Source organism: Nannospalax galili, unplaced genomic scaffold (assembly GCF_000622305.1).
Source record: "Nannospalax galili isolate Female #2095 unplaced genomic scaffold, S.galili_v1.0 scaffold1857, whole genome shotgun sequence".
Taxonomy (NCBI): Eukaryota; Metazoa; Chordata; class Mammalia; order Rodentia; family Spalacidae; genus Nannospalax; species Nannospalax galili.
In genome coordinates this window covers 5956-27804 of record NW_008338858.1, presented here as the reverse complement: position 1 = coordinate 27804, position 21849 = coordinate 5956, and the positions used below count along the sequence as shown (strand labels likewise).

Here is a 21849-nt window from a genome sequence, read left to right as displayed (position 1 = left end):
TGATTTTGGAGAAAGTTCCATAAGGTGCACCCAACTTCATAACAACAGTACTACAGGACTTTAAGACCCAGATATATCCCAACTCATTAATAGTAGGGGACTTCAATACCCCACACTCTCCATTAGATAAGTCAACAGGGCAGAGAATTAACACAGAGACATCTGAATTAAACAATACCATATATCAAATGGACTTAACATATATTTACCGAGTATTCCACCCAAGCACCAAAGGACATACTTTCTACTTAGCACCCCATGGAACCTTCTCCAACATCCCAACTCATTAATAGTAGGGGACTTCAATACCCCACACTCTCCATTAGATAAGTCAACAGGGCAGAGAATTAACACAGAGACATCTGAATTAAACAATACCATATATCAAATGGACTTAACATATATTTACCGAGTATTCCACCCAAGCACCAAAGGACATACTTTCTACTTAGCACCCCATGGAACCTTCTCCAACATCGACCAGCAATGGTACACACACTCACACCATAACATGCACCCCCTCCCAAACACAAGTCACTTAAGAATCTCCGGAATCCTAAGAGAGAACACAGAATGTGTCTAACTGCATTATCACTAATTGAAACACCCTGAGAGCATGAGATGAGAAAGACACTGACCTAAGTACTCCACAATGAAATGAATGGGCAGAACTGAGGGCTAGGCCCAGGCACATGGCTCCCAGGGTAGAGACACTTGTCACCAAGCCTGACAAGCTGAGTTCCATGCTCAGAATTCAGAGGATGGAAGAAGAGAACCAGATGTTCTCCTCTGACCTCCGCATTGGACACCCACACTTATGCACAGAGAGAGAGAGAGAGAGAGAGAGAGAGAGAGAGAGAGGAAAAGAGGGCCAAGCTTGAGCTTATAGAGGAATAGGCACATCTGTTCAGGCTTGCCTGCCACCTACCCACCTCACAACAGACTTTCAGCTGGACACGTGCACACATTATCATGTGGCAGGCAAGAGTTTTCAGCCCATTCTGCACATGGGAAAAATTCATCCCAAAGATATTCCGTGGTTGGTCCAGTCAGGTAGCAAAACCAGATCAGGATTCAGATCTGTGAAGCCCCAGCCTGTCCCCTGTCTCCTTTCCTACCTACAGAGACATGCCTTCAGGGAAGACGAGCTGTCCACACAGTAGGGAATTCTCTCCTAATGACTGTGGCCATCATTACAGAGCACCTTTGAGGGCAGCTCTTCACAGACTCTTACAACCCTTTTAGGAGGAATATCATTACCTCTCTCTGTTTATGAAAAGGGCTTTGAAATTTGGAGTAATCATAAGTCGCTCAAGGTGGTCAAAATGGTTTTGTTTGATTTTCTTTGGACAGTGCTAGGCATCGAACATAGACGCTTGCACACACCAGGTAAAAACTCTACAAATAACCTATGTCCCTAGCACAAAAAGCATGGATGCTTTAGCTCAGGGTGACCCTCAACTCAAAGATCCTCCTGCTTCATCCTTTTCATCATATGCCTACTGGCATGGGCCACCATGGGCAGGATTAAATCCATGTCCCCCACTCCTTCAGCCATTTTCTACCCCTTGCTCTGCTTGGTCATCCACATGTCCAGCCCAGCACCATGAGAACTGCAGGGCCTGTCCCTCAGGTACTCACCCACAACCTCCAGCCTGTCCCTCAGGTACTCACCCACAACCTCCAGCCTGTCCCTCAGGTACTCACCCACAACCTCCAGCCTGTCCCTCAGGTACTCACCCACAACCTCCAGCCTGTCCCTCAGGTACTCACCCACAACCTCCAGCCTGTCCCTCAGGTACTCACCCACAACCTCCAGCCTGTCCCTCAGGTACTCACCCACAACCTCCAGCCTGTCCCTCAGGTACTCACCCACAACCTCCAGCCTGTCCCTCAGGTACTCACCCACAACCTCTAGCCTGGTCTTTCCTTCTGCCTTTTCAGGGGTGACCACCAACTTGCATCGGTATTCTCCTGCCTCCCACAGTTGGACCCCAGGCAGCTGGAGGGAGGCGTCGCCCCTCTCCAGCCCCAACCTTGACACCATGGCTCCAGGTCGTAACGCCTTTAGGTGATTTCCATAAAGCTCAAACACTGTGACCTCAGATTCATTCTTCTGAAACCAGAGGATTCCCATAGTCTTGGTGTCCAGGTGTGGGGAACCAGGGACTTTGCAGGGTATGATGACGTTGTCATTCCGGGATACCAGCTGTGTCCCCTCTGCCATCTCCACTTCCAGAGCACCTGCGGCATTAACAGAGCTCAGTTACGGGAGGCTCTTGGTACTCAGTCACTACTGTGTCATAAATAGCCCTTGGGCTGGGAGAAGATCAGGAAGGAGGCTCTAACTTTACAGTCCCCGGTTAACCCACATAGATTTCCCCCATGTTATTTTTCCTTTTCATGATTGTGTTGGCTGTTAGAGGGCTCCCACAACTAACTCAATATGCATTTTAGAACCAGCTTATCAATTTCTACATAGAAGTCAGGCTGAGAGATTCAGACAGAAAATATATTGATGCCTATAGATCAATTGGGGAATGTTGCCATCTTAAGAATGTTACATTGTCAATTTATTAACATGTTACATAGATGTGCTGTTGACCAAATGTCTGGACCCTCCCCAAATTTTTATGCTGAGGCCAAACTCCCACTGATACAGCATTTGGAAGTAGGGGCTTTGGGAGATGATGACGTCATGAGGTGGCAACCCTCTGAACTGATTAGAGCCTGTGTATGTTGACCACATTGAGGCTGAACCGCCACTGGTCAGCTCTGGGTCGTGATCATGTCAAGGGGTTTCAGCCTTCTAGATGGCATTAGAGCCTATATTTGAGAAGAGAGAGATCTCTCCTATTCTGCCATGAAGACACATCATGAATTTACTCTAGAAGCTTAACCAACTGGCCCTTCATCTTAGGCTCCCAAGCTGGAGAACTAAAACCACTGCAATGTCATCATGAGGTAAAAGCAGTCCCTCCTGGTCTCATAAAAACGTCAGTAATGGCGCCTGGATGAGACCCTGGTGGTGTTGCCCTCCTCCAACTCATCCCCTCAGCTCCAGCATCACGGGCGAAGGAGCGAGGCAGCAATGCAGATGCCACCAAGGCGGACTCCACACAGCAGCCCTTCAGTGCGCAGCTGTGAATCAGTCAGTGGATCTGCACTTTCTACAAGAGTGCTCCCAGTCCAGGTGAAGTACGGTGTGGCATACACAACCACAGCACTGTGAGGCCCCATCAGAGCTCACCAGGGATGACTGGCGCCATGGTAACCTCCCCTCCTCCCATCCATCCACCTCCTACCTGCAGTGGACATGCACCATAGCAGCAGCAGCAGCAGCCACAGCAAATTCCAAGCCATGCAGCCATCCTGATGCGTTCCCTTCCACCCCTCAGCTCTGATTTGGACAGGCTCACTCTGCCCTCCACATTTCCTGGCAGTGCGGAGGGTGTAGCCAGTGAGCTTCCGGAGCCCTACTGCACAATAGCCAGACAGTGGAGTGGCACGGCCCACCGCAGTGCATTTGCACTTTCTCCGGATCCTTCTGGCATCTCGGAAAAGTCCACTTGCCATGCGCAGCTGCACTGGCAATTCCATGTGGCCAGCAGTGCAGCTGAGGAGGGTCCTCAGGGCCCGGGGTTGGGGGCACCACAGGTGCACCTGTGTCCTGGACGTCTGCCACACAAAACATGTTCAGGATGAGTAAACAAAGCAAAGTCAGACAGTTTCTCAGGTGAAAGGCAAGAAGTTCTTAAGAATAATTGCCCGGGTTCACCCAGATGCCTCGGCACTGTGTGACTGGCCCCTTCGAAGCTATTTATTCAGCAATTGAGTACACATTGGAAGATGGGCCGCTCTATGCCTCGGTCTTATCCACAGTATACTGTCCTGGAGGAGGACTTAGCTTACTTGGTAGTGTGTTTGCCTAGCATGCAGGAAGCCCTGGAAGGTTCTAAGGCTTTACCCAGTTTTCTATAGTGTGGTGATATGTGCCTTTAATCCTACAACTAAGGAGGTAAAAGCAGGAGGATCAGGAGTTCATGGTCATCCACAAATACATAGCAAGTTCTAGGCCAAAAAGACAAAAAAAAAAAAAAAAAAAAAAAAAAAAAAAAAAAAAAAAAAAACTTTTTACTAAATAGGCTAAGAGCCTCATGAGTTTGAGCCCATGGAGACTTACACTGGCCAAACAGCCAGCCAGCACCAGAAAGACAACTCACTCTAAGACATTCACCAGCAAAATAATGAGATGACCCTTACCCTTCAGAATTGGGTCCCACCCAGATGTCCAACCTGGTGAGGTTTGGGATTCTTCTCCAGGAGCTCAGCCACAGCAGCCTGTGCAGTGTCTTAGAAAATCTTCTCTCCCAGTCCTTCCTCTCCATCCTCTAATCTTCCTCTCTTCCTTTTCTCCTCCTCTCTCCTCTTCCTCCCCTCTACTCCGTCTCTCTCCCTCCCTCTCTCTCTCTCTCTCTCTCTCTCTCTCTCTCTCTCTCTCTCTCTCTCTGCCTTCCTCTGTGTCTCACTTTTTCTACTTAAGCAAGACTAAGCCATTTATTCCTCCCAAAAATCGAGTAAAGTCTTGCTACAGGGTGATCTGTACAAGGCACTGCAGTTGTGACTCAGAGTGAGAGGGCAGAGGGAGGAAAGAGTGCCTGGTAGTCCATCCCCCTCCTCCGACTCGCCTTTGGTAGGGCCCAGGCAGGGAGAACTAGGATGACGGGTACAACTAGGCGTGGGAAGGTCAGAAGACCCTCCTGCCGCTCCGCCAGCAGCGCGCAGCCTTCCAGGTGCCCAGCCCTGCGGGCGCGCCACAGCCTGAGGCGCCTGCTCTCCCCATCCTGGCTCCACCCCGCTTGTTTAGCTTTTTTCTTTTTCTTTTCTCTTTTTTTTTTTTTTTTGTGACAAGGTCTCAAACTCATTATGCAGCCACGGATGATCTTCAGTTCCTGATCCTAGGAATGCGCGCGCGCGCGCGCAAGCTCTCGCTCTCGCTCGCTGGCTCTCCCCCTCTCAAGCTCTCTTGCTCTGGGTCTCTGTCACTCTCTCTCTCTTCCCTCTTCTCTCTCTCTCTCTCTGGCTCGCTCGCTCGCTCTCCCGCTCTCATGCTCCCTCTCTAGCTCGCTCCCTAGCTCGCTCTCTCACTCTCGTTCTCTCTCGCTCTAGCGGCTTTAAATCTGCAGTTGCCTAGTTGTTCTTCGGTAACCTCCTTTGCAGACCACCTGACATCCCCACAAAGGCAACAAAAGGCTGAACTAAAGAAAACTTACCCAGCTCACAGCAAACCTGCACTGCGGACTTCTGGCTTCTTCCCTCTGGACTCGTGCGGCAAAGGTGCGCTCCGGGATCTTCCCAGCATTTGCCAACTCTGTCCGCCCGTTCACCGGGGCGCCCGGAAATCTCAAGGTGCCGATCCGATCAGCAGTCATCGGGCTAGGGCGGATTCCGGCCGGTCACTGGCAGCAGAGACGAGGGAGGAGGGTGGCCCCGCCGCGCCCCGCCCCGCCCTGCTGGTCGACCACAGAGCAGGCAGGATGGCCTGCTACCCCCACACCACCCCACGGCCAGTCAACGAGGGAGGAAGGTGGCTGCCCCGCTCGGCCCTAGCCATGCCACGCACCCCTGCTTCCGGTATTCTTCCCCACTTCCCCCGCCCCCCCCTGCCCCTTTCCTCTGGAGGCTAGGGTCTCGCGGTTTCACACTTTTCTCTTTCCTTTCTCAGGCCTCACGGTCCGCTGTGCACCGGCCGACCAGGGCACTCACTGCAGCCGTGGATGACACAGTCCTCTGCCTCCCTGGAGCTATGCCCTGGGCTTTAAATCTCCCTGTTCCGACAGTTCCTCCTGCTCAGCTCCTTTCCCTTTCTTTCGCCACCGTCCGTGCGGGAAAAGGGGGAAAGCTAACAATAATACATACTGATCAGTTAAACTTAAAAACGAAGGGGAGGGCGCAAAGTTAAAGCAAAGCTTCACCCTGCGTCTTCTAGAGTTTTCCCTCCAGCGGGAACAAGTCCCCAAGCAGGTGGTTCCCATCCTGCCGCGTCGGTTTCCAGCTCAGAATCCACATGAGGTCTACAGGGATGTGCTTTTCAGGCTGACTTACCCCGGAGGCCCGAATCTGCCCGCCCTGTCAAATGTCCTGGGGGCATCTAGCAACTTCAAGGTGCAGAAACTCCAAGCCTTACAGCTGCTCGGATTTCCTGCTACCCAGCCAGCAGCTGGGACTTGGCACCTCCTTGGACCCTGCCTCTGACTCCTATGGACGTGGACTGGCCGCTTCCAAGCTCTCAGACCAGCCTCTCCTTCCCTTCACGCCTGAGCTGAGCTGAGACAAGAATTTAACTTAGGCTGTTGAGAGTAACGACTGGAGTTGGAAACCCAGCCTTGGCCTGACAAGCCTGGACTGCAGTCACAAATTACAGAAATCCAGGAGGCCAAAACCGCGCCACTGTGTCCCTTCACACTACTAGAGGCCAGAGCTCTGAGTCTGACAGTCAGCGGGCCAGGAGATCTACCGATTCAGATCCCTTCCTTTTCATAGTCTTCTGCTGATCCCTGCTTCATGGGAAGGCTCTAGGAAGGCTCTACCTGGTCTCTCCCGGCTGGGGGATGCTCCAGGCCTCCTGGACTGCTGGCTGCACCCTCCAGCCCCTACCTCCATCGCATCTCTGTATCCTCCCACCTACCTCCCTCTGTTTACCTCTGGTAAAGACATTTGTCATTGGAAATGGGTCCACCCGCCATTCAGGAAGACCTCATCCGGGGATCCTTTATTTAATCACATCTGCAAAGACCCTGTATCACATCAGGCCACGTTCCCAGATGCCACATTTGTGGATTCTCTATTCTGCCCAAAGAGTGTTGTCTCCCTGTGAGGCCGGCCTAAATCCCTACCTTTCTTTATAGAACTTACTGTGTTCTAGGTCTGGTCCCTCAGAGACCAGGGCTGTGTGTGGCCCTGGAGACCTGGGCAGGAGTTGAGGGAACTAGTGATTTGCTGAAGTGCTGACTCACTCAACTTTCTTACCAGATCTCTGAATTATGTCCAGGTTCCTGAGGGAAGGGGGAAAGGACACAACAGGGAACACAAAACGGCTTCCTGTCTTCCCACCTCATCTGTTGTGTGGACCTCCGCTGAGAAGCAGGAGGTAGAAAGGGACAGTGCACGGTCCTCTTGTGACCATACATTTACCAAGGGTGCCACCCTTCAAGATGGAGAGCTGTAATAACTTTGGTTGAAAACTGATCAGATTTGATAATAAAGGCGTTAGGTAAGACAGAGTAAGAAATGAATCTCAGTCTCTGGACATGGAAGCCAGGCATCAGGCTCTCTAACCTCTACAGTAAGAGCCAGGTGCAGACAAGCTTTCCTGGAAACCAATGCCTTGGCACTTCCGGGGATGGATGATGGCCCTAGGACACCTTCTTTCCCTGGAACAAGTCCTCCAAGGCCCGTAGACTCTATAAACATCAAGGTGAAAGGTTTGAAAACTAGAAAATTATAAGGTGCTGGAGACAAAGCTTAGTGGTAGAGCCCTTGCATCACATGTTCAAGGCTCAATATTTAAAAAAAGAGGGGGGGGGGGCTGGAGAGATGGCTCAGCAGTCAAGAACAATGTTCTTGCAGAAGACCCTGGTTCAAATCTCAGCACCCACATGGCAGCTAACAACTGTCCTTAACTGCAGTTCCAGGGGATCTGACAGCTTCTTCTGTCCTCCGCGGGCATTGCACGGCATGGGTGCACTCACATACATGCATACACATAAAATAAAAATAATAAATGAAAATTAAAGAAAAAAGACAGGCATGGTGGTGCACGCCTTTAATCCCAGCACTTGGACGGCAGAGACAGGCAGATCTCTGAGAATTCCAGGCCAGCATGGGCTACATAGCCAGTTCCAGGATACCTGGGATTACAGGGAGACCGTCTCAAAAACACCAATAAATAAATAAATAAATAAATAAATAAATAAATAAATATTTAAAAAAGAAAGAAAAGAAAATGTTGGCCGGAGAGATGGCTCAGCAGTTAAAAAAAGAAAATGACAACAAATGTTATGCACACACCTGACTTTAATACACTTTAAAATGAACAAACACTGACTAGAACAACAGTTTCCAACAGGTACTATACTACAATTATATATTCATACAAAGAGCGTAACAAGTTTTATAAGCATACCCCCTTGTACCCAATCCCCCAAACTTTAGGTTTTGTTATAGTGACAGAATATCTGAATATAGAGGATGTCACATTCTCTCTCTCTCTCTCTCTCTCTCTCGCTCGCTCGCTCGCTCATTTGCTCTGGCTCTCACTCTCTACCCCCTTCCTACAAAACAATTTCAAGTATAAAAGTATAAAATTACATTTCAAGTTTCCATCTTTAGGCCAAATTTCTCCATTTCCTACCTTGTATTGTGACCAAGTCAGGTAACAAAAAGAGGTAAATTTCTTTCCTATATGCCTTCTGCTTTAAATTGGCCTTGATTACATAAAATGCAGCCTAAAGCAAGTTCTCAGTAATGGAATTTTGATTTCCCATAGCTTTGCGTTGTCCCTGTTGTACAGGACAGCTTCAGTTGTCAACTTGACACACCTAGGGGAAGGGAACCTCAGTTAAACAATTTCCTCCTTTGGACTGACCTGTAGCCATGTCTGTGGTACATTTCTTGATTGTTGAGTGATGTGGAAGTGCCCAGCCTATTGTGAGTGGGGCCACCCCGGGGCAGGAGGCCTGTGTTATATGAGAAAGTAGGCTGAGCACAGGCCAGGGGAGCAGGCCAGCAAGCAATGTTCCTCCGTGGGCTGTGCGTCCTCCTGCCCTGAGCTCCTGCCCTGGTTTTCCTCAATGGTAAACTCTAAGAGTAAGATGAAATAAGCCCTTTCCTCCCCAGTTGGTTCTGGTCAGTATTTTCGTCACAGCAACAGAAAGTAACGAATACAGAAGTTGATACCAGGATCCTAGGGTATTGCTGTGAGGCCGACCTGACCATGTTGTATGGGATGGATTGCGGAAGCATTTGGAACTTTGGGCTAGAAAAGCAAGTGAGTGCTCAGAGCTTAGTGAGCTGTTGCTGTGGAGCTTATGACAGTTATGCTGAAAGAGCTGTAGATGATGGAGCTTGGCTCGTGAAGCTTCAAAGGGAATCAAGAGTTTTTGGAATTAAGAAATAAGGGAATGAGGGAATTAAGGATTTTTGGACGTGAATTTGGAAGAATTTTTCTGGTTTTAGGGGGACGATTGATACTGGTTAGCTGGGGTGGAAAATCAGATGTAACAAGAGACAAACATCACTGAAGTGAAATCTTCTGGGAAGTATTTCCTTGGCGTCAACAACAGAAGTCATGGTCCAGAGGGCGCCCAAGGCTCTATCTCAAGGGCAAGGAGGAAATGGTAAGGTGTAAGAGTCTCCTACATGGTAGTGGTTTTGAAGGCATGAAGGGGTCATGGAGAGGATCTGAAACTTTGCACCATGAGAGGCCAGAAGAGCCCATGAAGGGGCAGCCTCTCTTACATTGGAGACACCAGGAACATGGTCAATCGCCAAGGGCAGTAGCAGGTGTGGAATGGAACCGGCCTGAGCCCATGAGACAAGCTGCATGTGCTGTGAACGGCAGAGCCAGAGAAGTGGAGATGTCCAAGTCCGTTGGAGTAGAAGATTGTGAATGAATCCCAATGTCCAGCTTTGAGTTACCTGGTTGGACTTTGGTTTTGCTTAAGTATACCTGATTCTTCCATTTTGAAATAAGACAGTGTTTAACTTGTTTTGGATTATATAGGACCCCTTTTTTTTTTTTTTTGAGACAGGGTCTCCCTGTAGGTCCAGCTGTCCCAGAACTCACTATGTAGACCAGGCTGGCCTTGAACTCACAGAGATCTGCCTGCCTCTGCCTCCGAGTGCTGGGAATAAAGGTGTGCGCCACCATGCCCGGCTTAAAGAAAACTTTTACCTTTTAAAGTGTGAGAATTTTTAAAAATATATTTAGTATTTTGGTTATTTTTATTTTATGTGTCTGTGTGTATTACCTGATGTGTGGAAGTGCACTTGTGTCATGCAATGACCGAGGAGGTCAGAAGAGGGCATCAGATCCCCTAGAACTGGAGTTTAAAAGTTGTTAGCTGCCATGTGAGGGTAGGATCAGAACCCAGGTCCACTGCAAGAACATTGTTTTCTTAACCAGATCCATCTCTCCAGCCCCAAAGTCTTTGAACTTTTAAGGACTCTGGGACTTTTAAAATTATACTGTTTTATGTTGTAATATTAACATGAGACCATGGGGATAAAGGAAATGGAAAGGTTGTGGTTTAATAGCAATTTGGGAAGGGATCTGAAACTGAGGATTTTCCTTCATTGGATTGGCCTCTCACCATGACTGTGGGGAATTTTCTTGAATTTTCAGTGATATGGAAGGGCCCAGCCTATTGTGGGTGGTGCCACCCCTGGGCAGGTGGCCCTGCACTGTATAAGAAAGCAGGCAGAGCACAGGACAGGGGAGCAGCCTGTAAGCAGCATTCCTCCATGGTCTGTGCTACAGTTTCTGCCCTGTGCTTCTGCCCTAGTTTTCCTCAATGATGATCAGTAAGCGTAAGATGAAATAAACCCTTTGCTCCACAAATTGGTTTTAGTCTGTGTTTTATCACAGCAATAGAAAGTAACTGATACACTTGTGTTTGCTCGTGCATCTAAAACAAAGAAGAGAAAAACACAGAACAGACTCTGGATACTCCCTACATTTTTGAGCTCCCCACCTGAATCAGGCTCCATGAGGCCTCCAATGAATGGCCATTTCCATTGTGTTTAGAATCTCAAATGGACTGTTTGGGGGACTAGTTCTCTCAGTTCACACTCCGAAGTCAATTCTTACCACCGTGTCTTAGGCTTTTCCTGCATTGTTAGAAATTTGGGGTCAAACACTGAGAAACCAACCTTTATGTGTGCCTTCCAGATGGAGTCTATAAAATAGTTTCTAACCCAGAGACGGTGTGTTTTGCTCGGCTTTCCTATGAGATCCATATGGTGGGTGTTCCCTCCTGAACTCTGAATCCTGGAGGGCTAGAAGGAACAGATGTGTTCTTGTCTTTGGGATCTTTAAGATCATGGGTTCATAGTGTGTGGGAATGCATAGGTATGCGCTGTTTATGGTATCAAGTCCCCTGCATGTCACTAGAGACTTGTTTCACCTCAATGGGTCTTGGACTGCTAGCCTGGAGGCAGTAAAGAATGGCTTAGGAATCACAGGTAGACCTCAGCTTAGTGATTCTTGGAAATGACCCCTTATAATAAAAATAAAAAAAAAAAAAAAAACCCTCCCTGGAGACCTGCCTAGTGCCCAATTGGACCAGGAAGAGGTATGGATGACTCTAAGGAGATTGTTCCTTCAGGAGTCAGGATGCTCATTAAACACAAGGTGTTTTTCTGCCCAGAAAACAGCAGCAAGGAAACCAAAGTAACGTGGAAGCTAAGGGGGGCAGAGCAGCCGGAAGGGAATGGAGGATCCACCGACAAGGCCCCACAGTCCCTGATGAGACCAGAGAGGATGTCTGTGAGGGTGGGAGGGAAGACAGCCCTCTTAACCGTTTAGAGACCTTGACAATTCTTGACTTACCAACAGAAAACCCAGATTCTTCTCTGAAGGAAAGCATTTCAAGACGAACCAGGATGAAGAATAGTTGAAATTTATTAAAAGCAAATTTAACATACACTTTCAGCACTAGGGCAAAGAGAAAGGTACTTGAAGAGAAAGTGAGAAAAACCCTAGCGTTCTTTTGTGAGTGTCAGAAAGGAAACTCCCACCACTGGCTTTGAATAGTTAAACACAGACTTTAAAAAAAAAAAAAAAAAAAAAAAAAAAAACACCAGGATTTCACTGTGTAGACCTGACTGGCCTGGAACTCACTGTAGCCAGTAAATAATAGAGATCTACCTGCTTCTGCCTTCAGAGGGAGAGATGGATTAAAGGTATGCCCCTACTAAGTATGGTTTATATACATAAATTTGATGATTTTTCAAATTACTAAGAGTTGCTAAGAAATGCCGATGATCACCCTGTGATCATAAGGTGGCTTCCGAGGTCTACCTGAGAGGATCACTGCTAATACAGGACAACTCTACCTCACAGAGTTACAGGAAGTTCGAACATTTCCACTGTAAACAAAGCTATCCTTATTTGGGAGGTGTGAAAAACCATCAGGGAGAGGAGGGAGCATCACCTGAGGTCCAGTACACACAGTCCTTCTCCCTGGTGGGCTGCAGCTTTAACAATCTGGAAAGAGTATCATCCTCATGTGAGGAACCTTCACAGAAAATGTGAATTGTGCTGGAATTTTGGATTTTCTGCTGGTGACAGGCTTCAAGCAGACTCCTGGGGGGGGGGTCCTTCCCTCCCCAGGTCCACATAACCTTCCCTGGTTTTCTATCCTGCCTCAGATGGCACGATTGCCAATTCTACTTTGGAGGACACTACACCCTGGGAGGCTTATACATGACACCAGGAACATGAATACACTTAGCAACAATTAGCACCATTACACAGAAATCTGATTTTTTAATTTACCATCTACTTCTGAAAATAGCTTAAAATCTTTGGTCAGGAGTCAAAAAATCTACACTCTTACCATTTTAGCATGCTGACCACAAACGGACCCATTCTCTGAGGTAAAGTACATCTCGTATATACAATATCAAAACATTTGTGTCTTAGAGACACACGGAGGTAGAGGAGAACGACACACAGAGGATGGTCTAAACGGTCTTTATCTCAATGCTACTAATTAAAGATAGAAACGCTAAAAGAACATCATTGCTCATTATGGATTTTTGTATAAAGGAGCACAGTAGGCATGCTTGACTCCCCTAAGATTTCACATAATTTATAATGCACAGATATGCAGTACTACACATTTCTACAGACAGATGCATTAGATATTAAGTGTACTTAAAAGACTTTTAGCCAGGCATGGTGGTACAGGCTTTAATCCTAGCACCAGGAAGACAGATGCAGGCAGATCTCTGAGTTTGAGACGAGTGTGGTCTACACAGGGATTACTTGCCTGTCAGGGCTACAAAGTGGGAAAAAAAAACACAAAACCAAACCATTTCAGTAGTTGCTTGTAAAGTACACGTTTAAAATCTGCTCACATGAAGTTTCCTGGCGGGTGGTTAAGGGTCTCTGATGTGTGCGAAAATACCATCCGTCAACAAGGACCCTGATCCCGGCCCTTCCTATTTGGGTTTCTTCTCTTCACATACTGCTGTACTAAAGACGGCCAGCATTTCATCAGGGAGAGAGAAAAGTCAGACCTTTCTGTTGTCCCTGAGGTTAAGAGAAATACCGAATCTTATCCTGTTTAATGTAATATTGACCGTAGGTTTGACATATACAGTCTTTAATATGGTGAAATATGTTCTATTTCAAGATTCTTTTTTCTTTAATGAAAAAAGTTTATTCAAATCCAGGGAAATGTTAAGGTCATTTTGAATTGAATTAAGACACTTCATCAATAAACCACAAGCCATTGATTTATCTCCCAGGAATTTAAATATGTTTCAGTCTTAGAAACAAATTTATACTAATTTATCACAGAAATAGATCTAACTCAAACCAGTAGATATCAAAATACATTTGATCCTATTCCAAGTTTCTTAAGGACTTTTATTATGAAGGGAAGCTGAGACTTTGTGAAAAGCCTTTCTGAATCCGTGGAGATGATCATGTCACTTCTGTCCTTGACTTCATTTAGCTGATATACAGCATTGATTGGTTTGCATTATGCTGAGCCCTCCTTGCATTCCTGGAGTAAAGCCTAATTGATGCTGAAAACTGATCTTTTCAATGTTTCCTTGAATTTGGCTTACAAGTATTTTGTTGCAAAGTTCTGCGTCTGTATTCCCCCAGGAGACTAGACTATCTTCTTTTCTTGTTCTATTTTTATCTGGATTTGGAGTAAGGATAATGATGGCTTTGTGGAAGAATTTGGTAGGGTACCTTCCCTTCTTATGGAATTATTTGAGAAACATTAGTATTCTTCTTTGAAGATTTAGAAGAATTCACCAGTGAATCCATCTGGGTCTAAACACCTCTAAGTCTGGAGACTCTTTATTCCCACATCACAGTCCTTATCAACATCTGCTTAAACTCTTTATGTCATCTTAGTTTAATTTTGGTAGATCATAAGTACCTAGAAATGTACCCATTTATTTTAGATTTCACAGTGTATGGAATATATGTTTTGTGACTGGTAAGTCTTGTGATTGTTTAAATTTCACTGCTACCTGTTGTAATGAACCCCTTAACTTGTCTGATTTTATCAGTTTGGGTCTTTTTGTTAGTTTAGCTAATGGCTTGTTGATCTTATCTTTGCAAAGATCCAAGTCTTTACTTCACTGGCTCTGCACCTTTGTTTTTTTTTTTTCATGTCCATTTCATTGAAGACACTGTCCTCTGCACCTATCATAATGCATGCAACTTTGGGAATAATCAATATTTATCTGTGGAAATAAACATCGGGTCCAGGCTGAGCTACAGGCTTTGGTCCCTTCTGCAGTTAAGACTTCTCACCAGTGATGATCTGTACCTGGACATCAGAACCACCGAAGGGGGGAAAAAAAGACAACCATCATCAGTAGCACAAAAACAACAAAGACAACTTCACAGCAGATTTCTTTTCCCTTCTTTTGTCTTTTTGAGACATGGTCTCGCTCCACCCCGGCTGCCTAGAATTCACTCTATAGACCACGCTGGCCTCGATCGCACAGAGATCTGACTACCTCTGTCTTGAGAGTGCTGGGGAAAAAGGCATGAGCCACCATGCCCCGCCTGGTATACCCAGTTTCTTATTGGATGAGCTCCAGCCAGTAGAGAGGCCCAAGACATTGATCAGTGGTAGATCAGCAGCCCCTTTCCTGTTGACTGACAGGTCCACTTCCCAGAATGCAGTTTCGATGAGCAGTATCAGCTTTTAAAGATGTTGCCTTGTCAGTCAATGAGCAATATTTTATAATTTACAATATTTTTAAAACTTTTATCTTTATTATTTTTAGTTACATGCATGTTTCTGGGTAGGGTGTATGTGTACATGATTGCAAGTGCCTGCAAATACCAGGCGCATCAAATCTCTTTGGAGCTGGGGTTACGGGAAGCTGTGAGAACTTAAGATGGGACCTGGGCACTAAACTCAGATCCCCTGCCAGAACATTAAATACTCTTCTGAGCTAGCTCTCCACCTCAATCTACAACATTTTAAACAACACAATTACACAGGTCTCCTGAGCCTCTAAGCCGCACATGGTTTCACGGTGTGTGCCACAGTTAGAGAGAGTGTTACAAATATTCAGTGAGGGTCAGAAATCTCTGGTCAAACCATGCATAACTTGTGTAAGTAAGTGCATTGAGATTTAACAAAATATGAGTCTTAAGAGAAGGAATTTGACTGTTTGCTGTGGTTTTACTTGTTTGAGAACCATTATATAGTCTCCACATAGTCGAAAGTCAGGGTCTGAAAAATTACAGTCAGGTTCAATGCACAGTGAGAGTTGTATCCTAAGGACAGACAGAGGGAGGCCTCACAACAATGTTACCCAGTCACAAAGCACCACAGGTGGTCAGGTGACAAAGCTCTTCCCCAACACAACACCAGAAAACCACACACAGTAACAGTACAGCACCACTCCCCAGAATCCCACACACCTCCTGCTCACTATGATTCTAACACTTGGAGCCAAGTCCAAGACACAAGGCTGGCTTTGCTTTGGAGTCTCTCACCTGTTTCCATGAAAATAACATGCTGCCATTAAAAAAATTAGAAGAAAGACTAGAATAATCCAGAGAAAGTTTGTCTTCGTAGATTCTGCAGAGAGAGAGAACATTGTGAACAGTTAATATCGTCAACTTCGCAGGATCCAGATCAGCTGGGACGCAATCCTGTGGGCAGACCTGAGACGCATCCTCTAGACTGGGATGAATGGGGTGGGAGACTCACCTTAACTCTGGACGGTACTGTGTCAGGGGCCAGGCACCTGAACCAGAGGAGAGAGTGAGCTGAGCACTCACCTCGCCTGCCTGAAGCTCCTGCCACTGTGACTTCCCTGCCAGGATGGACTGTTCTCAGACTCTGAGCCAAAGCAAACCCTCTCTCCATTAAGTTGCTGTTGTCAGGGTACGTCATCACAGGAACAGGAAGGGGAAGCATGCAGACGCCCAGAGGAAACCAAGGGCCAGGGCCAAAGGCACCACACAGCAGGCGCTAAACTCTACATCTGCCTGGTTGGTAACATTTTCCCTGTCAGATCTACCACCCGTCTCCTGGCATCTGTCTCAGCATCAGCACTCTTACACAGACAGCATCACACATCAGAGAATTTAGCACATTGGAAGTCCATTAAATGCTGCAAAAACCTGCAATCACAGCTCTTGGGGAGGAGAAGGTTTGGGGTCAGAGTGGGGAAGGAGGATCACCAATGTTAGAAAAAAAGTATGCTGGAGCTGCATCTCCATTGGTAGAATAATACCCAGCTTGTACGAAGCCCTGGGTTCAGTCCCAAGCATCTCATAAAACCTGTCTCATGTTATACACCTGGAGTTCCAGCATTTGAGGAGAAGGTTTGGGGTCAGAGTGGGGAAGGAGGATCACCAATGTTAGAAAAAAAGTATGCTGGAGCTGCATCTCCATTGGTAGAATAATACCCAGCTTGTACGAAGCCCTGGGTTCAGTCCCAAGCATCTCATAAAACCTGTCTCATGTTATACACCTGGAGTTCCAGCATTTGGGAGGCAGAAAGATCAGGAATTTTAAGATCATGCTCACCCACATAACGAGGCAGGCTCAAACACCACACACCATGTTCATTAGGATTCTAGACTATTTGATCTTGTATCGTTTATGTCCACCCAGACAAAACTTCCACAATGTACACAAAGTATGTTTCAACCAGACTCCCCTGTACCCCACTCACACCCTGCACACATCACCTACACATACCCTCAGTTTCTATTTTGAAGAACAAGGCTTCCTGGAGGAGCACTGACAGCTCCATCTGGCACATCCAATCTCATCCCCCTGGGCCCTAGGCCAACTCTTCCTACATAGCCTACAGATACATTTGACCTGCATGATCATCTCCACTCACCACCTGAATCACAGGACTGGAGAGATGGCTCAGTGGTTCAGAACACTGGCTATTATTCTAGAGGACTCTGGTTAGGTTCCCATCACCCACATTGCAGCTAACAACTGTCGCTAACTCTAGTTGCAGGGGATCAGATGCCTTCTTCTGGCCTCCATGGCCACTACATGCATATATGTTACTTACATACACGCAGGCAAAACACTCATACACATATTTAAAAAATTAAATTAAAGAGCAGAACCAAAGCTAGACATGCTATGATATGAGCCATAACTAGATATGCCAGGACATGAACTCTGCAGTTGCTATTAGCCTATGGGTCGGGTCTGCCTGTGGGAAGCCCTGGCTGGTGGCAGGTCTACCCTTAGTGGCCATGTCATCTCATCCAGAGCCTGTGGGGCAGAATTGATGATCAAGACACAATTAGCCAATAGTGTCTAGAAGGATCCCTTGTGTCTAAGAACCCCTGTCTTCAGGGGACCTGGGTAAGGACATGCTCCCTCATCCCCAAGTAGCTGGCAAGCTCCCCAGTCCCGGCCTCATGGACCATCCAGAGTCTGAAGCTGCCCTGAGCTGACAAACTGCCCCGATAATACTGTCTCCCCTGTCCGCCTCTGGGACATCATTCCCGCCACAGGCCCTGATTCTAGGTGCCTGACTCTGGGCGCTGAGCTGAGCTGGATTCCAGCTTGTTCCCTCAGCCCAGCCTCTCTCTCCTTCCCCAGTAGCTCATGACAGGGACCCTAGACCTCCAGGAACTCCTGGTTTTCAGTGCATACCCTCCAGATGAAGCCGGGGAGATACACAGGACACTTACTTTCCTCAGACAGTGTGATGTTGAAACTGGTGGGGGTGGGCAGGGATTTGTGCTCCACCACACACTGGTAGGTGGTCCCACTGTCTTCCAGGGAGGACTTCAGTTTCAGCTGGCTGGTAACACTGAATGAACCGTCCTCTCTCTTCGAGGGGAGGCTAGTGTCAACGCCCTCAGTGATCTTTTGGAAATGGGGATCCTTGGGGGTGCGCTTCACCCACTTTATGCTAATGGCTTCTGGGTAGAATCCATCCACCTCGCATAGAATATGTTTCTCACTATCATTTCTCATTGTGGCGTGTCCCTCAGTCAGTGTGATGGTTGGGTGAGCTGCCAGGGAAGAGAAATCACACAATTGGCCAGGCACCAGTCACCCATTTTCCCCTCATAACACACTGACTGGCTTCTACCTCAGCCATACATCTTTGCATCACAGCAACAAGACAGAAAACACAGGATGTTACTCTTTAAAGAGAGACAGTCATCAGGGGCTCAGAGCACAACTCACAGCTTCCTGCTGGACTTAATGAGAGCTTTCTCCAAATCAAACAACAAAACCAAAGCCCTAAAACGCAAACAATAGAAAGCGGCCTGGGGATTTGGCTCATGGGTGGAGTGCCTGCCTAGCATGCTCAGTCTTCAGTTCAGTCTCAGCTCCATACACAAACACCACACGGGCCGGGCTGCAATCAGTCCCCGCAGCACTATGCGCTGGCTGGTGATCACACTTGACTGTGCACAGGGGAGTTTCTCATCTGCCCCTGTGGAAACCACAGCGAGCCTTCAGGAAAGTGAATGACCATCCATAACTCCAGTTCCAGGGGATTCCTCTACCATATTCTGACCCTCGCAGGCTCTGCACAACACGGGTATACTTACACACATGCAAGAAATACACTCGTACACATAAAATAATAATAAATCTTAAAAAAGAAAACCCGGTGTGGCACCGATAAAGCATGGATAACCGAGCAACTGAGGTGACACAAGCCTGCAAGCCCAGCTCCGGGGAGGAAAGCAGGGGCTGCGTGTATTCAAGGCTGTCCTCTGCTAAATAGGGCGCTCAAGCCTAGCATGTCTGAAGAAAACAAAAATAAGCAAACAAATCAATAAATAATACATTGCCAAACTGTGAACCATGAACGAAAAAGCTGGGCAGCAGAACTGATGAAAATTCAGCACCTGTGCTTTGCAAAAGATGTAATTGTTAACAGACAGTAAGACCAGCCACAGACTCTGAGACGTACTTTGGAATCATACATAGAATACAGGACAGTTATCAGGAACGTACACAGGGCTCAGGTACACAGTGAGTTCAAAACCAACACCAATTATACTGAAACCCTGCTTCAGAAAAGGATAGTGGACAGTGATGGCTCAGCAAGTTAACGTGCTTTCTACCAAGCCTGACCACCTGAGTTCAATCCCTGCAACCTTCCTGGGAGGAGGAGAGAACAGACTACTGCAAGGTGTCTTCTGACTGCACATGAATGCTCTGGGGTCCACAAGCCACTGCCTACCCACCACCCACATACATCAAGAGTAAATAAATTTAATATTGAGTTAGGTGTTGGGAGCTATTAATGTAAGCACAGCCATTGTGTCCATTGAGCTGTGGCAGGCTTGCTTATTTACTTTATGACCTTTCATCTTGACTCAAGAGTTTGTGTTTTAAACACAAGCACTGAATTGTCCTGTCAAGTCAAGAGGAATGTGCTGAAAATTTAGGGAAGATGGTTAATTGGTGGAATTCACTACAAGTATTTGACCATTCCTTAACCCTCAGATAAAGATGGTAATAAAGAGCTGTCGAAGCTAATTGAGCTAAGTAAACTGTGCTTATCTGATGTTCTGCTGTATAAGAAGGCTGAGCTGAAATAAACCGGGGCTGCAGTCCCTACTGACAGTCCTCCCAAAGTATCTTTTCTCTCTCTTGTTTTTCTTTCAATCCTCACTCCCCCTTTCAGGTGCTGTTCATCTAAGACCGGCTGGCACTGGCAAGTGGCGCCTTGAACAGGGACCTGAAAAGTAGGGGAGAAAGTGAAGGACACCGCTGGGGAAGTTAAGTGAGTGCACTCAGTAAGATTGGGGAGCGGTGAGTATTTATCTTGGGAGAAGATGGGGCAAGGAAACAGTCGCTTGCCCTTTGTATGCATCTTAAAGAATATGCTTCAGGCCCGAGGAGCAAAAGTGGAACGTAAGCAACTTGTAAATTTTTTAGACTTTGTAGAAAAGGTTTGTCCTTGGTTTCCTGAACAAGGTACAGTGAGTTTAGATGTGTGGCTACAGGTTGGAGAGAAAATGCACGATTACTATGACATGGAGGGTCCTTCCAAAGTTCCCATAGATGCTTTTACATGGTGGACTTTGGTTAGAGATAGTCTTGATCCGCGGCACGAGGCGGAGAAGGCAAAGGAAGAAACAGTCACTGAGACTAAAGAGAAGAATCTGATAAGCGGCGGCTCCCGATAAAAGTGAAACCAAACAAAACCAGAGTAATCTGGGACTAGAAGAGGGATCTCTTAACCCTGAAGATGAGCCTGCCCTAGGAGAGGAGGTGGTTAAGTATGATCAGGAAAAACATCCACCTCGAATTGCTTTGTCTGAGAAGCCTAACTATCACTGGGAAATTGAGCAGTTAAGGGCGGAGTTAGAGGCTTTGAAGAAGGAAATGTTAAATAACAAAGCACCCCAACACCCTCTATTATAGCAGGATTAGATCCTCCTCCTCCTCCGAGGCCAACAAAGGTTGTTGCACCTCCCATGATTGACATGGTTCAGGAGCCCCCGTCAGGAGTTTGGTATCCCCTCAAAACTATGCAACCCCTGCTACAGCAGGCTGTTGGGGCCGCAGTAGAGCAAGGAGAGTCAGTGCATGGATTCCAAGTCTCCCCAGTTTTGGAGCAAGTCGATCAGCAGGGCAACAGGGTGCGGTCTCATGCACCCCGTGCCATTTAAGCAGCTTAAGGAGCTGAGAACTGCTTGTGCTCAGTATGGTCCTACTGCCTCTTTTACCCAGACTTTGTTAGAATCCCTATCCACAGACGCCCTTCCTTCTGGCGATTGGAAGCAGATGGCAAGTGCTTGCCTTTCAGGGGGAGATTATCTGTTGTGAATGTGGAACAGTGCCAGGTGACAGCGAATATCAATAGAGCGCAGAGCTATCAATGGAAAGTCCTACCTCAGGGAATGAAAAGTAGTCCTACTATATGCCAGTTTTATCTACATAAAGTAATTAGTCCAATACTTAAGGAATTCCCTGCTGTTCTCGCTCATTGTATTAATGATATTCTCCTTAGTCACCCTTCTATTCAACTTTTAGAAGTTGTGCTTACTAAATTAACGAATATTTTAACTAAACATGGACTTTATATTTCCTCAGAAAAAGCTCAAAAACATGTGCCTTATACTTATTTGGGATACATCATCATAGATAATCGATTGTACCCTACCCTACCACGGGGGCTGCAGCTCGACAGTTGTCTGGACCCCCTACAGCTTTTTTTCTACTCTGCCTTTGCTAACTAACACACAGTTCCTTCAAAAAGCCAAAAAGCAGGTTTGGCCAAAAACAAAGGCTCTGTTTACCTATAGCCTCCTTACTGTGACTCTTGGTCTATGTGTCTCTTCCCTACTATGAGCTCTATGGTCATCTGGAGATTGTTCTCTAATTCCAGCTGGAGAAATGTCTTAATGGTTAAGAGCATAGTTTGCTCTTCCAAAGGACCTAGGTTTAATTACTAACACCTGAACGTCACTCGTTTTTCCTGTCCCTTCCAATTCTATTCCTCTGTTAGTTTTATTTCATTCAGCTGTTTCTTGCCTTTATTTTAAAAAATGCTGTTTTAAGTTTTTCCACTCACTACAAATTCATTTCCAGGTTTTCTGATAGTTTCTTGATTTCT

At 46.7% G+C, this 21849-nt stretch overlaps 2 protein-coding genes across 4 annotated transcripts in view; both read right to left on the bottom strand.

The window, feature by feature from the left end:
* Nucleotides 1–5444, bottom strand: part of LOC108490867 (natural cytotoxicity triggering receptor 3 ligand 1-like) — a 12659-nt gene extending 7215 nt beyond the window's left edge. For both annotated transcript variants that reach the window (XM_017798241.2, XM_029563642.1), the window contains exons 1-3: nucleotides 5274–5444; nucleotides 3306–3678; nucleotides 1906–2244 (exon numbers count right to left, since the gene is read on the bottom strand). In XM_017798241.2, coding sequence (XP_017653730.1) covers nucleotides 1906–2244; nucleotides 3306–3678; nucleotides 5274–5432 — 871 coding nt within the window. In that variant the 5' untranslated portion in view covers nucleotides 5433–5444. The remainder of the gene's footprint in view (nucleotides 1–1905; nucleotides 2245–3305; nucleotides 3679–5273) is intronic.
* A 9049-nt stretch (nucleotides 5445–14493) lies between these two features.
* LOC115070445 (natural cytotoxicity triggering receptor 3 ligand 1-like) lies at nucleotides 14494–18269 on the bottom strand. 2 transcript variants are annotated; one of them, XM_029563643.1, is made up of 3 exons: nucleotides 17948–18269; nucleotides 15767–15851; nucleotides 14494–14579 (listed from the first exon to the last, which is right to left on the bottom strand). In XM_029563643.1, exons 1-3 carry the CDS (start codon nucleotides 18234–18236, stop codon nucleotides 14525–14527), a joined length of 429 nt encoding a protein of 142 aa, XP_029419503.1. In that variant the 5' UTR covers nucleotides 18237–18269; the 3' UTR covers nucleotides 14494–14524. The 2 variants fall into 2 exon arrangements, with proteins under 2 accessions (XP_029419503.1, XP_029419504.1); XM_029563644.1 differs by having other exon boundaries at nucleotides 14498–14573.
* Between the last annotated feature and the right edge of the window lie 3580 nt (nucleotides 18270–21849).

What these genes read in the sequence shown, in the direction of transcription:
- LOC115070445 (XM_029563643.1), bottom strand. Translation starts at nt 18,236, where the DNA reads ATGAGAAATGATAGTGAGAAACATATTCTATGCGAGGTGGATGGATTC. An exon ending in CATCACACTGTCTGAGGAAA is followed by an intron (nt 15,852 to 17,947) that starts GTAAGTGTCCTG and finishes CTCTCTCTGCAG; the next exon opens with AATCTACGAAGACAAACTTT. An exon ending in TGTTATTTTCATGGAAACAG is followed by an intron (nt 14,580 to 15,766) that starts GTGAGAGACTCC and finishes TCTGATGTCCAG; the next exon opens with GTACAGATCATCACTGGTGA.